General features: G+C 48.9%; 1 protein-coding gene across 21 annotated transcripts in view; it reads left to right on the forward strand.

Moving 5' to 3' along the window:
• MAPT (microtubule associated protein tau) overlaps positions 1–15057 on the forward strand; it is a 101513-nt gene that overhangs the window by 47385 nt on the left and 39071 nt on the right. For 9 of the 21 annotated variants that reach the window (XM_055321740.1, XM_055321762.1, XM_055321748.1 and 6 more), the window contains exons 2-4: positions 7379–7525; positions 11278–11364; positions 13842–13928. In XM_055321740.1, coding sequence (XP_055177715.1) covers positions 7396–7525; positions 11278–11364; positions 13842–13928 — 304 coding nt within the window. In that variant the 5' untranslated portion in view covers positions 7379–7395. The remainder of the gene's footprint in view (positions 1–7378; positions 7526–11277; positions 11365–13841; positions 13929–15057) is intronic. The other 12 variants (XM_055321755.1, XM_055321856.1, XM_055321865.1 and 9 more) reach the window with 2 other exon arrangements.

The raw sequence follows: 15057 nt of genomic DNA on the forward strand, positions 1-15057 counted from the left end.
CAAGAGATCGCACTTTTTAAGGGTACGATTCAGTGTGTTGGGCAGATTCGCGAGGTTGCGCGTTGGCACGCCTATTTGCCTTGTGGGACTTTTCAGCGGAGGGAGCCTAAGGGCGATCAGCCTCACTGCGGAGGGGGCCGCCGGAGCGCGGGAGGCTTTGCGCTGAGTCACCGCGGGCACCCCGGGAGCAGCCTGCCGCCGCCGCCGCCGCCGGGCTCTGCTGCCCCCTAGCGAGGCTGCCCCGCGGCCCGGAGCAGCTACGCCCTCGAGGTGGGCTCGCGGAGGGAGGGGGAGGGAGGAAGCGGGGAGGACGCAGGAGGGGGGAGGGAAAGGGAGGGAGATGGAAAGGGAGGGAGGAGGGAGGGGGAGGAGGGAGAAGGAGGGGGGAGGAAAAAGGAGGGAGGGGGCAAGGGGGAAGGAGGGAGGGAGAGGGGGAGGGAGGGGGAAGACGGAGGAGGGGGAGGGGGAGCCCGTCTGTCTGTCGGACTCCGAGCACCTGCACTGTGACAGCAGGGCGCTGGCTGCCCTCGGGGCTCTCCCTCCAGCCGGGATAGGATAGCGTTCTGTCCCCCAGTGCTGGAGGGGAGAGAAGGGCTGTGCTTTCTAGTCTGTTGGGAAGGCACCGACCAGTAGGATGTAGTAGCCTAGGGATGGGTTTGAGCATCGAAAGATCCAAGTTCAGACCCTGCTCTCTGCCTCTTCCTAGCTGTGTGACCCTCAACAGGTTAGGGAACCTCTCTGAGTCTGTTTCCTCATCCAGAAAGTGGGGACGATGATTCTTCTCATGAGGTTGTTGCATTACAGAGAGACTCTCTCTCTCTGTCTCTCTCTCTCAAGTCCCTGAGACTGGCTTATAGACAGGGCTCACATAAGCAGGTGCTATTAATACTCCAAAGCTGCCCAAAGAGTGTCCAGTGTTGCCCTGGCTTACCCAAGGAGCTTTCTAGAACCTGAATTACTCATTACCAAACTGCATTGCTGTGGGTAAGAGAATTAGGAAGAATAGGAAAGAGGCAGGAGGTGCAGGAAGACTATTTGGTCTTCATCTACATCAGGTAAAGACTGCCGTAGGTCAGAGGAAACCTACAGACCCCCTGAAGAACCGTATAGGAGGAAAGGCCTGGGTGGGGGCATACAGAGGCATCAGAACTGCCAAGGATCCATGTCCCAGAGGGCAGCAGGGCCAAAGGAGCAGTATCTGAATCTGAGTCAGGTTCCACGCTGCCTTAGTGGTGGTGGGCAAGTCATTTAGCCTCGGGGGGCCTTTACCTGTCTGGGGTTTGTGTCCTGCCTAGATTTGTAGTCAGCTTAGATCTTCTCTCATGGGGAAGTGTCCAGGAAAATGGTGAGCAGGGTCTCCTGGTAACATTCCAGAGATCACTTAGCTGGACTAGGTGCCTGGGGTTCCCTCAGCCACCTCTAGACACCTCAAAGGGCAGAAAACAAAGGTTCCTCTTTGCCTCTTCAGATAAGTTGCACAGAAGAGGTGAAGGCACCTAGGCAGAAAGTTTGCTCCATCTTGCAGCCTGCAAAGGCCCCATTCTTAAGAAGCAAAAGGGACCTGGGGTCTCACCTACACATCCCTGTGACCCATGGGGGCCCAGCCTTGGCAAAATGAGGAAGAATTTGGAGATTGTTGGGGGGGCACCTGCCAGTCTCCTCCTTTGACCATCTCCCCCTTCCCACCCACACCTTTCTTCTCCCTCCACCCCAGTTTCACCATTATCAGATAAAAGCCACAATTTTAAAAATTCCATTTTACCTTGTTTCGAACTTGGTAACTCAACTTTTGTGCCTCTCCTAAAATTTCTTGCTTACCTCCCACCCTACTGCCTTTAAGTCACTGCCTGGGAAAACAGGAAGTAGGAAATGAGAGAGAGAGAGAGAGAGAGAGAGAGAGAAGGGAGAGAAATTGGTTGATCTAGAAGAATAAGAAAGCAGAGCGCAGCCTTGAAAAAACAACTCCCAGTGTGTTTATTTTCCTGTCTGTGCATCTCTCTTAGATTACAGGGATCCTTGGGGTGGTGACCTAGTCTAGTCTGGGCTGTGTACCCACCTCGGGGCTGTGCTTATTTTTGTGTTTTCCAGTCTGCTGTCTTTGGCTGAAAGTCTTAGGGCTGGGATGTGTGGCTCTGCTGTGTGTCAGAAGAGAACTTTAATTGGCGAGCTCATCTTTTCAGGGCATAAATGGAGGGTAGGCTTTGGGACTTCGTGACTTCGTGACTTAACCATGAGCAGAATGTGGCCAGCCATAGTGCATATGGATCCTTGGCATCTCATACCTCCCAAGCTCCTTTGGAAGAACTGCTTTCTCTAAAACCCGTGATTTTAAAATATGAACAACCACTGGTTTGGGGGCAAACTATCTGAAGAGTAGAGAAAAGAGTAGAATGCTCCCCCCACCCCTGGAATTCTTCTGCAAAACCCTCCTGAACTTCGCCAGCTTCCTCTCACAAGCTTATTGAGTAAGAGCTTTTCTGCTAAGGGATCACATCTGTCTGATAGAGACCTAGAAAATGCTTCTTACATTTATTCTCTGGACACCTTGAGGAGAACCTGTCACTTCTGGGTCATTCCCAGCCTTGGAGCTGCAGCCTAATCACCTCTGCTGCAGAAACCCAGAGCCCTTCATAAGTCGTCAGCATGATGAAGGTGAGGGTCCTGCTCACAAAGGCAGCACAGAATATGGCAAGACATCAAGAGTGACCTCCCCAGCAGAAGAGTTCAGGACTACCTCCCCCCACCTCTACCCAGAGAGATTTAGGAATCAGAATGAATGGGAAGACACACTATGCTCTTGGATAGGAACCACTAAATATTCTGAAAAGAGCGGCTTTTATCATCTTGGCACATAACAGGTCCAGCCAAAATCCCAGTGGAATTTTGAGAATTTGGGAAAATATATTCTAAAGGACATCTAGAAGAGAAAACATGCAAGAAAGTCAAACAGTTTTGAAAAAGAAAATGAAGAGTGGCCACCTAGAGAATAAGACTTGCAATCCAAAGCTTCACTTGGGGATCTCTAGCACCAAAGTGGACAGATAAATACGCAGAGTAGCTCTTTCATTTACCTGGACAAGAAGACAGATTCTATGAATAGAGCTGGGCCGCTGGTTTAACTATTATATTTAGGGAGAAATGTTTAGATTCTCACCTCATGTCATACACCTAAATAATAAATTCCAGATGAATTAATAAATCAAGTGTCAAGAATTAGATTACTGAAAACATAGCAGAAAATATTGATGATCTTTATGTGCCACACAGCAATAGAATAAATCACAAAGGAAAATAAATCTGACTATATTACTATTAAAGTTTGCTGGTCAGGGGCTCCTGGGTGACTCAGTTGGTTAAGCAGCTGACTCTTGATTTTGTCTCTCAGGTCATGATCTCAGGATCCTTGGGTCAGGCTCTACACTCAATGGGGAGTCTGCTTGAGGATTCTCTCCATTTGCCCCTCCCCCTTTCAAATAAATAAATAAATCTTTAAAAAAGTTTGATGATCAGAATTAATCAAGAACCAAAATAAAGGTGATCAACTAGAGACATTATCTGCCACAAACATAATAAAGGGTTGATGTTATTCATCCATGCAGTTCTCACTCAAGTCATTACAATCAGTGCTGAGACCTGAACAGAGGAGAAAGGATATAAATGAGCATTTTATGAAAGAGGAAACCAGTACATGAGATTTTTACTTATACACCTGCATATCCATCATGTTTCAGGAGGGAAACTTGGTCACTGAAAGGAATTGATCAAACCTAAAGAATAAAACCACAGAGCTCATAAAACTTCTTAGCGCTCACTAAATCTTTAGCGGTAGTTTGCACAGGGTGCCCTGCGTGGGTGGGCCTGGCTTACCTGGCCCAGGTGTAGTGTCTCCAGCCAGTTTAGGAGGCCTTGAGCTTCTAGGAGGAGCCCACTGCACCAGTGGGGAGGCATCTGGTGACTCAGCCAGAGGAAGTCATTCACGGACTGGACAAGCCTTTGGGTGGTGACCCGGGACATCCTGAGAGGCTCCACGAGTGAGGAAGACACTACTTCCTAAAGCGAGGTAGGTAGGGAGCAATAGTCTTCTCAGATAATGGAAGTAGTCCCTCTTAGAGAGGTGTTCTGACATTTTGGGGCTTTCTAAGGGCAACAGTCTATTAATCATATCTAAGGGGAGATCTTAGATCTGCCTCAATCCTAAGCCTTGAATGGTGACTTTGATCTGCCCAAAATAAAGTCCTGCTCATCTTTGGGGAGATGTCAAAGATTTGGAGAACCTCAATCTTGGATGTCTTTGCTAAGTGCTCTCTGAGGGACAGGGTCCTCAGAATGAAAGGAGGCCCCTTCTGTATAGGCAGTAAATACCTAAGTGGGACAGGCCACCCACCCAGCAGAGGACTCCCTGAACTCACTCTTTTTTTCTTTTTCGAGATTTTATTTTTAAGTAATGTTTACATCCAACATCGGGCTTGAACTCACAACACCGAGATCAAGAGTCGCACAGTCCACCGTCTGAGCCAGCCAGGTGCCCCCGCTGAACTCATTCTTAAAACCCTCCTAGGTCATGTGGCTCTTGCTAGCTTCTTGCTAGCTTCCTACATTATGGATAGACAGAAGGGCTCAGACGGCCACCCCAGCATGTCCTCCCTAGAGAGAGGAATGAAGCTAGACACAAGTCTGTTGGTGGCCAACTGGTGTAGACGCAGTGCCAGAAACCTTTCTCCTCCACCATCAGTGTCAGGAAAGCATTATGAGAAGGGTTCACCCCAGGTGGACTCTCCCACCTGGTAGCCCACCCTTTATGTGACCTGCCCAACATCCGTCACAGGTGAGACATGGATTTTAGAACATTCTGTAATTTCGTAACGCATTTAGGGAATGCATGACATCAGATTTGCCTTCCACATCTTGCCTTCTTGCCTTTAGCAGGTGTCATTAATCGATCATGGAAGCCAGGAAACCAGGGCGCTAGATGTGGTGAAGGGGGGAGGGGGGAGGAGAAGTCTCCAACCTCTCCAGTTTGTGTTATCAGCTCTCCCCTTGGCAACTCACCCTCACCTCCATTCCTGGGTGCCCTGAAAACACTTCGTGAAATGGAGACAGAAACCTTAGAGGCTAACCATTAACGAATTATAAAGGAAAAGTATCGATTTAAAGCAAAGAATGCAAACAATCAGAATAAAAGAAAGAACATAGGTGAAAGCAAATTAAAGAAGGGGAAATGGCAGCACAAATTTTTAAAAAGAAAATGAAGACTAAATTTAGATTAAAATTATGAAAAATTTTAAAAGTTACAGTTGAAGGAAAGATTAAAAGAAAACAAGCGCGATGTAGAAAGATATAAAGATAACAGACGCAAATAGATTTTAAAGGGATTTCAAAAGTTAAAAATAACGAGATGATCCTCTGGGCTACTTTGACAAATCTTCTGTAAGTCTAAAATGATCTAGGGACACCTGGGTGGCTCAGGGCGTGATCCTGGAGTGCTGGGATCGAGTCCCACATCACGCTTCCTGCGTGGAGCCTGCTTCTCCCTCTGCCTATGTCTCTGCCTCTCTTTCTGAGTCTCTCACGAATAAATAGATAAAATCTAAAAAATAAAAAAATGATCTCAAAATAAGTTAAAATACTAATTAAATGAAAAGCGGACATGAATCTGGGGTAAAAATTAAAAGTAAAAATAACAAAATGCTATAAAAATGTAAATCTATGTAAAATAAGTCAACACATATGTTTATTATATATTTATTTACGTATATTTACACATTATGTATACTTATGTAAATATATGTAACAAATCAAGTAAATACATGTAAAATAAATCAAAACAGAGATAGTTGAGTTTTTTAAAGGGTAAGAAATAAAAATCAAGACCAAAAATTACAGAGGGGTAGAGAGGAAGTAGAAGCAGCTAGAATAGGGGAGTTCCAGAGATAAGAATAAAAATGAAGTAGAAAATAAATAATATTAGATAAGTAATTTATTTTTTGTTATTAAAAGATTTTATTTATTCATGAGAGACACAGAGAGAGAGAGAGAGACAGAGGGAGAAGCAGACTCCATGCAGGGAGCCTGACATGGGACTTGATCCCGGGTCTCCAGGATCATACCCTGGGCCAAAGGTGGCACTAAACCCCTGAGCCACCCAGGCTGCCCAAGATAAGTAATTTAAAAGGAAGATGTTGGGGTACCCAGCTGGCTCAGTCGGCAGAGCATGTGACTCTGATCTCAGGGTCATGAGTTTGAGTCCCCCGTTGGGGGTAGAGCTTGCTTAAAAATAAAATCTTAGGGCAGCCCAGATGGCTCAGCCCAAGGCGTGATCCTCAGCCAGGGTGTGATCCTGGAGGCCCTGGGATCAAGTCCCTTGTCGGGCTTCCTGTATGGAGCCTGCTTCTCTCTCTGCCTGTGTCTCTGCCTCTCTCTCTCTGTGTCTCTCATGAATAGATAAATAAAATCTTAAAAAGGAAGATAATAAAGTAAAAGACAGGAGTGTCAAATTTCAGAGATAAAAATGAAAATAATGGAATAACCCAAAGTGGCATGAATACATGTTACATGATACATGTTACTCTTCAGCTGTTCAGGACTTCTGAGCCCGGTCCTCTGAATGCACATCTAAGGGGCCTGGTGGGGGCCCTAGAGGTGAGTGGCGGCCCAGCCCTGACCTCCAGGGGAGGCCACTCAACTCAGAGCTGGGGGTGGGCAGAGTCAGGACATTTGGGTCAAGAGTCAGTTTTGCTTTGCTGTTGCCTTGCGATGGAATGATCACTTTTGCCTCCCTGTGCTTCCCTTTCCATACCTGCTGATGCCTTCTGTGTGGTCTTACCCTTTCCATTAAAAATTTTTAAAAATCAAGCTACTGGTCAGCAGCATTTATATTTTAATGAAGTGGAAAGAGTACTGGGCATAACAGGGCAGGCCCCCTGGACCTGCCCACAGGGTGGTTTTGGGTAGGAACTGATGCAATTAGAGGTGATTAAAAGTGCACACACAGCAGGCACCTGGTGGCTCAGTGGGTTAAGTGTCTGCCTTGGGCTCAGGTCATGATCCCAGGATCCTGGGATTAAGCTTCACATTGGGCTCCCTGCTCAGCAGGGAGTCTGCTTCTCCCTCTCCCTCTGCTGCTCCCCCTGCTTGTGCTTGCATATGCTCTCTCTCTGTCAAATAAATGAATAAAATCCTTTTTTTTAAATGCACATACAGGTAAACAGGACACCTCGATGAGGTTGGGCATCCCATGTCAGGGAATGGGGAGGCAGAGATCTGTTTGCTATGACCTGGGGAGTTGGCACTTCTCTCCCTGCCCCTACCCCACCACCCAAACCACTTAGGTCCCTCGGCTTAGCATGCTAGGCCTCATCCTCCTATCTCCCTTCCTCAGGTGGGCCTTGACCTAGGATGGCTGAGCCCCGCCAGGAGTTCACTGTGATGGAAGATCATGCTGGGACATACGAGAAAGATCTCCCCTCTCAGGAGGGCTACACCCTGCTGCAAGACCATGAGGGGGACATGGATCACGGCCTGAAAGGTGAGTGCACAGCCACACACACACTATAAGCCCCGGGAGCTTGCTCTGTAAGGGGCTGGCAGGAGGCATGCATGTCCAGATTTTAAAAGGAATTTTAAACACTTGTATTGGATTGTCAACAGAGTGAATCCTCATAATTTGAAAGGGCCAAGACAAAATGTGAGACTATTTGAAAATGTACCTTTCTGAGGAGAATTTGACACGTGTGGGGATGGAAGCGTGACAAAGATTGGAGGGGGCTTGTCAGTCTAATTCATAGGGGGTGGTCGCTTGAGACTTTAGCCACATCTATTAATCTTGAAACCAGCTGTGTGCACTAGCGTGCAAAATGCTCGGCTTTGTGCGTTATTTCTATGTCCTCCGTGTGAGCCTGTCTGGGCCCTATTTCAGTGAGTTGGTCAGCTCTGGGATTCCTATTGAACCTACACGAAATGACTGCATCTTTAAAACCTCTAAATATTCTATAATACCATCTTTGGGCCAAATTGTCTTGGCCTCCTTCTCTCCACTACCAAACACGTGTGTTTCAGTCCACTGACCACGGAGCCTGGGGAGTCCCACAGAGAACACCGTACCCTCTCTCCTGTTTTGTATGCTGCCCTCTGCGTCATTGCCAGCAGCTCCAGGCGGACCCCAGCATAAGAAGAACTCTGTCCCTGCCCTCCAGACCCATTTCTAAGGAGACAAAATAGCAAACAGACTATTTGTTCTCTTTTAATGCTAAAAATAATAAAAAACACTTGGCAGCCTGGGGTATGGAGTCATGGCTGGAAGTGGTGGAGCTCTAAATTAAAAAGGGTCCTCTTCCAGGGTACTTCTGTTCAGGAAGGTTCCCCGAAGGAGATGGAGTCCCCAGGAGGTTCCCTGGGTTGGGGAACAATGAGGAACAATAATTAATCCCTACTTGCAGGATTTGTTGTGGGCCTGGTTTCAAAGGCAGAGAACCTGGGGATCAGACAGGTGGGCTCCTGGCTGGAGGACATGAAGGAAGAGAGGGTACACTAGCACACTATCCTGGGGAGCTCAGAGGATGCCCTCTGGCCTTCTTGGGCACCCTCCCCCAGCACCAGGTGCTGGAGGAGGGAAGGAGGGGGAAATATCCATGCCAGTCAGGTGTCCCAGGGGGCAAAAGGTGAGGCCATTTGAAAATATACCTCCTGATGTCCTGCTCTCTCCTCTAACCCCCATCCTTCTCCAGCCGCTTCCCCTTTTCTCTGCCCACCCTGACCCCAGGTGTGTGGATGAGGGATAGTGGCCCCTAGGACCTCGATCCCAAAAGTTAGTAGCACCCCACTTTCTCCCTGCAGCCCTCCCTGGCTGAGGCAGCTTGGGGTGGGGGCTGAGGCAAACTCGTTCACTGACCCCCTGACTGAGGCTAGGGCTCCTTCCTCTGTGGACCTGAGCCCACACATCCCTGCACAAGTCTGCCATGTGTCATGATCACCATCGCTGCTTCCACACTCAAGTGTCCCAATTTGGGTGATAAAGTCTGTGGGACCCTGCTTATAAGGGAACTTCCTTAAAATGGTAATTTGGGCATTTCTATAGAACTCTAGGATTTCCACCAGTGTCTCAGGCGATGCTCACAGTAACTGTTGCGGGCATATGTCACTTTTTCTGGCTCACAGATGACAAGCAGAGCTTCGGCTCCTTGTTGTCTGTTTTGCCCCTTGTCACTCAGCCGGGTCCCCTGGGAACCCCTCATGGGTAGATTCCAACCACCACATACTGAATTCTGCCCCATGTGAATTGTGCCAGTGAGGCTCTATTTAGAGTAGGCTGGTTTAAAAAATTAAATTTAAAATATATGCAGTGTTACAAAGAATATACCATAATAAAGTAGGTTGTTAATAATTGGGGAAGCTGCGTATGGAGTGTATTTTCTGTAATATCTTTGCAACTTTTCTGTAAATCTAAAACTGTTCTCAAATAGAAATTTCTTTAAAAAAAAAAAGTCTGGGAGGAAAAGTGATTTTTACCATTCTTACTTTTTGGAGGGGAAATGAAATTCAATTTGTAAAGTTAGAACAAGTTTACCAAGTTCTTTTCTGTCTCAGAGTTGTCTAACGTATGTTTCCTTAAATCACTCAATTCTTTAACATAAAACATAATCAGAATATCTATGCTAACATATATGGTATATATACACGCAATTTTAAGTTGCTAACATTTTTGTCACTGCTGTGAAAGAAAAATATTTCTAGATAATTGGCTTACCCAAAGAATATACTTCCCAAGAAAGCAATTGATACTTAAGAGATTTCCATAGTTCTTCATCAGATTTGTTCTTGCTTCTAAGGACTTAGAGTGAGTTATTTTTATATGGGGAGTGAGCAATTTGACATGGGAGAGGGTGTCACTTTATTAGCAACATTTTAAATAAGTGACAGGCTATTCTGAATAATGATAAGAAACCACATAAAAATACTGGAATGAAGAGTGTTTACGTGGATGCTCAAAGTTGGAGAAGGACTAGATACAGCCTGGAGCTGCCAGGTGGGTGAGGTGACAGTGGTTAACAGGTAGAAAAATGCACCATAAGAAATTAAAAGGTGTTAATGGGTTAACTTCTTATACCTTTCAGATAAGACATTCAGAAGAGGCTTCTACCTCCTTCTTTCCCTCCCTCCAAGAAATTCAGCAAGGCTAATGCAAACGATGAGGATGGCAGGCTCCGACAGAGCAGGGGAGCCTGCTTGGGGCAAGCTTGCTCTGGGCACTCTCATGCCATATGCTCCTGTGCTCGGACAGGCAGGGCTGGTTAGTAATAACGAGACCCAGCAGACGCTCCGCAGATGCTTCCTCACCTTTTGTTGAAAGCCTTCTTAAGACAGTTTGCAGGTTTTTGCAAGCCCCAGGACCAGGTTGCTGTGTGTGCGCTGAAAATTTGTCTAAAATTAGCCCTTCTTTGGCTGTATGGTCACCCCCAGGGCTGGGGACCCAGTGCTGGCATTTCAGTTAGCAAAGGGTGTCTGATCTCACAGTACAATTGAACACCACTCGCCTTTTCTCATGTGGGGGTGGTCCTTCGTGCACAAACCAGCCTCGCAGACCCTGTCCTGAAAACTGGCTCCAGGGCTGCCCCCGCCTCAGGTGGAGTGGCTTTCCTGGAGCCCAGCAGGGCCTCCTTGGCTCTGGATTCTGAAAGGACAATTTTCTTGTGGGTAACTGTGGCTGACATTTCAGGTGTGACTCGAGTCCTGTTGGTCAGTACTTGGAGACCTTTCTATGAAAGATGCTCAGTGAAGTCCAGACGCACAACTGGATGTCCAGTTAGAAGGGACAGTGTGTGCCCTGAGCTTATTCCTTTTCAGAGGAAGGAGTTGGATCTGAGTGTTTTCCTGATGTCTACTTGTCATCGATGAGTGGTGGTGATTTCCCATAAACCTCTCCATCAGAAAAGACACACAGTGGGTTTATTTGCAGCTTGGCTTTGTAGTATCAGCTGCCCTTTTGTCAATACAAGAGCTTTTGCCTCTGAAACCACCTGCTGATTAAAAGGCAGTTTCTCCTCTCGCCCGGGAACAAGTATCTTTGCCTGATGATCCTGGTGTGGGGACACAGTTGTGTCGAGGTGGGAGTGGGATTGGCCCCCCTTTGTGAATTCATCATGTGGCCATGTCCCATCCACCTGGGTTCCATGTTAGGTGATTTTTCAGCTCTGAAAGACACTGCTCCCCATTTCCTCCTGAAGCCCAAAGGAGGGGTGGGGAGAAGCAGCCATTCTGAGGGGCTCATTGTATATGTTCCAGAATCTCCCCTGCAGACCCCCGCCGATGATGGATCTGAGGAACCGGGCTCTGAAACCTCTGATGCTAAGAGCACGCCGACGGCGGAAGGTGGGCTCTCCTCTCATTGCTTCATTCAGATAGCAACTCCATACCTCCAGCTTGCGCTTAGCCATGCTTTGAGCCCTGCGTGCCCCCCTTCCTGGCTGCATTCACTGCCGCCTCTCCCTCTGGCTTAGAGACATGCTTGTTTGGTGCTTTGCAGGACGGGCTCTGGCCTCAGAATGTTATGGGAGCCAAGCCCTGCTTTGACGCCTTGCTCACCAGTGCCAGATTTGGGCACCTTCGTCGTGTGTGTGCTTTGAGGCAGCCACATTTGGAGAGGCTGGGATCTGTGGCAGAGTGGGGCCTGAGCACAGCCCCTCAAAGCCCTGTTCCATGTCTATTGTCCTCCCCACATTCCTTCAGAAGCCCTGATCTACCTTGCTCTTCTCTCATGAGCCACCAGGTCCCAGGACAGCCATTTGGCTGAGGAAGGGGCCAGGTCAGTGCACCTGTCCAAGCTCACACTTTGGGACTGGTCTGATTTAGTATCCGTCATTCCTTGGGCTCTAGCCTTGGTCCCATCCTCTGGACATTGGCCAGGGTATTAGCTCCAGCACATCTAACCTGTCCTCTCTAGATGTTTGGTGTCAGGTTACTATAAAGCTCCTCATGTATTCCCTGAAGAGCAGCTTGGTCCTGATTTTGACCACCTGCTCTTGCTTCCCCTCTGTGTCAGTTGAGACAGCATTTGATTTCAGATAATGGAAAACCCAACTAATTGTGGCATAGGTATGAAGAGTTTGTTTGTCTCATATAATAAGATGTTTAGAGGGCAGCAGGTTCCCAGTGTCATCAGTGCTCTTCTGTCTCTATCTTCTGCCATCCTGAGTGGTTGGATTGTTCCTTCATGGTTACAAGATGGCTGCTGCACTTCCAAGCATCACATCTGCCTTCAGAGCAGGAAGAAAGTAGCAAAGCCAAGTGGCCAAAGGGGCCTTGAAACCAAATGTGTTTCTTTTTTATTAGGAAAGCAAGAGTTTTCCTTTAAGCCCCAGCTAGCTTCCACGTACGTCTCATTGGCCAGAGCTGAGACTCCTGGCCACCCCTGGCTGTAAGGGGGAGGCTGGAATGTGGAACATTTTGCTTTTCAGACTTATTAGTTGGAGAAATCATGGGAGAGGGGCATTGAGGATGGCTTTTGAGTAACCACTCTGTGGTATCTGGCCTTCCATCTCTCCATCCATCCCCAAGGAGACTTCTCAGGACTTCTCCTGACCCTGCCTATGACTTTGGAGGCTGTCACAGGATGAGAACCTGGTCCAGCATCTCCCCAAGTGTCCACTTTTGAATGAATTCAGAAAGTGACTGAAGTGCCTGCCAATTGCTGGCTATAAGGGTGCATCTGTGGGGGAGAAAGTGGACGTGGCCCTTCCCCCGTGGTTTTCAGCCAGTGAGGAGAATACCCAGGCGGAATGCTCTTTGCTCTCCTTCTTAGAGCTGGTGATGCAAGACATTTCCCGCTGATCTTGTTAGGACAGTTTTGCAAGTTGCTACCACCCGCGAAGGTCCTCAAACCCTAACACCAGACCTCATGGCAGCCTCCCAAATCATGGTTTTCAGTCCTCCCATCAACATTACTCTGGAAGAATCTTCCAGCCAAGTCTTGCTGCACTCTGGATCCTGTACATGTGTGGGCCCCAAGAGCTTCCCCTCCCACCCCACAAGGAAGGAGACCCTGCTGGGGCTGGGCCTTCAGGCTGCTCTGCTTGCTCCCGAGACAACCGTAATTAAAATGGATTCCATTTGACTAAACTGACTCGGGCTCTTGGAAAGCTTTCAAAGCTGACAACTCCTTATGTCTGCCTGGAACAGCCTGGGAGAGTGCCAGGGCAGTGCTCGGGGAGGACTAGTGATTTGGAAATGTTCACCGTGATGAGAGGCCGCCAGCCACTCCTGATGGTGGGGTTTATCTCTGGCCTGTGCTCTGAAGGTCGGCCATCTGGAGACCTGTTGTCGGGCACCCAACTCTGGACAGGACCAGCTTGTTCACTGTCCCACGGGGGAGTCTGTGCTGCTAATCATCAATCATGGGCTCAGGGGACAGGGGGCTCCGAGCTGAGAGAGAACTTGCAGGCCACTTGGCAATGATATTCCCATTTCACAGGTGAGGAACCTGAGACCCAGAGGACACAGGTCTTGCTCAGAGCCTCACAGGGATCCTCTGATTTTCAACATTTCTTCTTTTAAAAGCACCTGGGCCCACCCCCAACAGTCCCTTTTGCTGCAGTGTTTACATGGGGGCTGTCCCCAGCAGATGGCCTGGAATCTCATGAGCCGGTGCCACCAGGCAGGATATTAATGTGCTTCCTGGGGAGACAGGCAGGCAGGAGCACAGCTCTGGGCTCTGCTTTGTGGTGTTGCTTTTTGCATGCCGCCGAGTCCCCTCCTGCCTCCCGGCCCCTGCCTGCTTCCAACACCAGAAGTAAGGTGAGGGGCTTGGCCTGGCTCATCCTAGCCCCGCTAAGGCGACTCTCGGTTTTCAGACGTGACAGCGCCCTTAGTGGATGAGGGAACCCCCGGCGAGCAGGCGGCCGCTCAGCCCCCCATGGAGATCCCAGAAGGAGCCACAGGTGAGGGTGACTCTCATGGCGGGGTGGAAGAGACCCTTGCCGGGTGCCCCGCTGCCCTGCTTGGAGAAGTGGGTGCGGATAGGGGTGATGGTCTCCCTGAGTGAGGCAGCAACATGGGTGGATGCCGGGTTCTGGGAATCTTGGGTCATTCTGAATTTGGTGCCTTGATACTCTGTTGCTTCCATGGCTGCCAGCCTCTCCGAGGACAGAGGACCTTCTATTCCCTCCAGTGCTCCTCTCCCGTCTCAGCCAGCACAGCAGCTCAGAGCTCTCTCCCGGGTCCTCTGAGGCAGGCCTGTGGAACCTTCTGCCTTCTTCACATACACAACCAGCTCAGTCCTCCACTCCTGCTGGGACTCTGCCCAGTGACAGTCACCTCCTAGTGGTGACTCCTAGTGGACACCCAAGTGTGTGGCAGATCCAGATGACTGGCCCACACCTTCGGAGGATCTTAATGGGACAGCCCCTGAGTTCAGCCTGTGATCTAGCATCCATGTCTGGGACTGTCTTTTCAAATGTATTTGCACAAAACAGGCATGACCAGACTGTCCTGTCCACACAGACTATGGGAGTAGCTCAGGCAGGGCACCGACCAGAAATAGTGGTGACCTCAGGGCTGCTGGGGGCCCTCAGAGCTGCCCATACCCTCAGGAAGTGGCTCGCTCGGCCCAGAGCGCTTGCTGTCATCCCCATCTTGTCCTCCTCTTCAGGCTCATGTAAAGATTCAGCTGTGGGCATGGTGATTTGGAGGGTGCTCAACAAGGCAGAAGAATTCTGGACCGGGTTTCACCAGCAATAGAGAGGAAGGGAAATGTCCCCACACAGGAGTCCTCTTTTCCTCCTAAAGAAGGTGCCCCCAGCAGCCATTTGGGAAACTACAGCCTTTTCTTGGGGCTCCTTTTGTTGAGAACACCCGAGCAGAGGTCCAGCAGCACCCCCAACTTGTCAAAGTAGTTTCTGCTTCCTGAGTTGGTATTTCGAAATGGGTAGAGAAGGGGGTGATCCTTCTCTACCTCTCCACCTCATCCTGGACTGTGAAGGTCGTTTGAAGGCCACGGACTGACTCATGGGGTGAGATCTTGGATAACCTGATTTTTGTCACCCCATCCTCTCCCAAAAGAGCTGAGTC

Source organism: Nyctereutes procyonoides, unplaced genomic scaffold, assembly GCF_905146905.1.
Source record: "Nyctereutes procyonoides isolate TBG_1078 unplaced genomic scaffold, NYPRO_anot_genome, whole genome shotgun sequence".
In the NCBI taxonomy this organism is placed as follows: domain Eukaryota; kingdom Metazoa; phylum Chordata; class Mammalia; order Carnivora; family Canidae; genus Nyctereutes; species Nyctereutes procyonoides.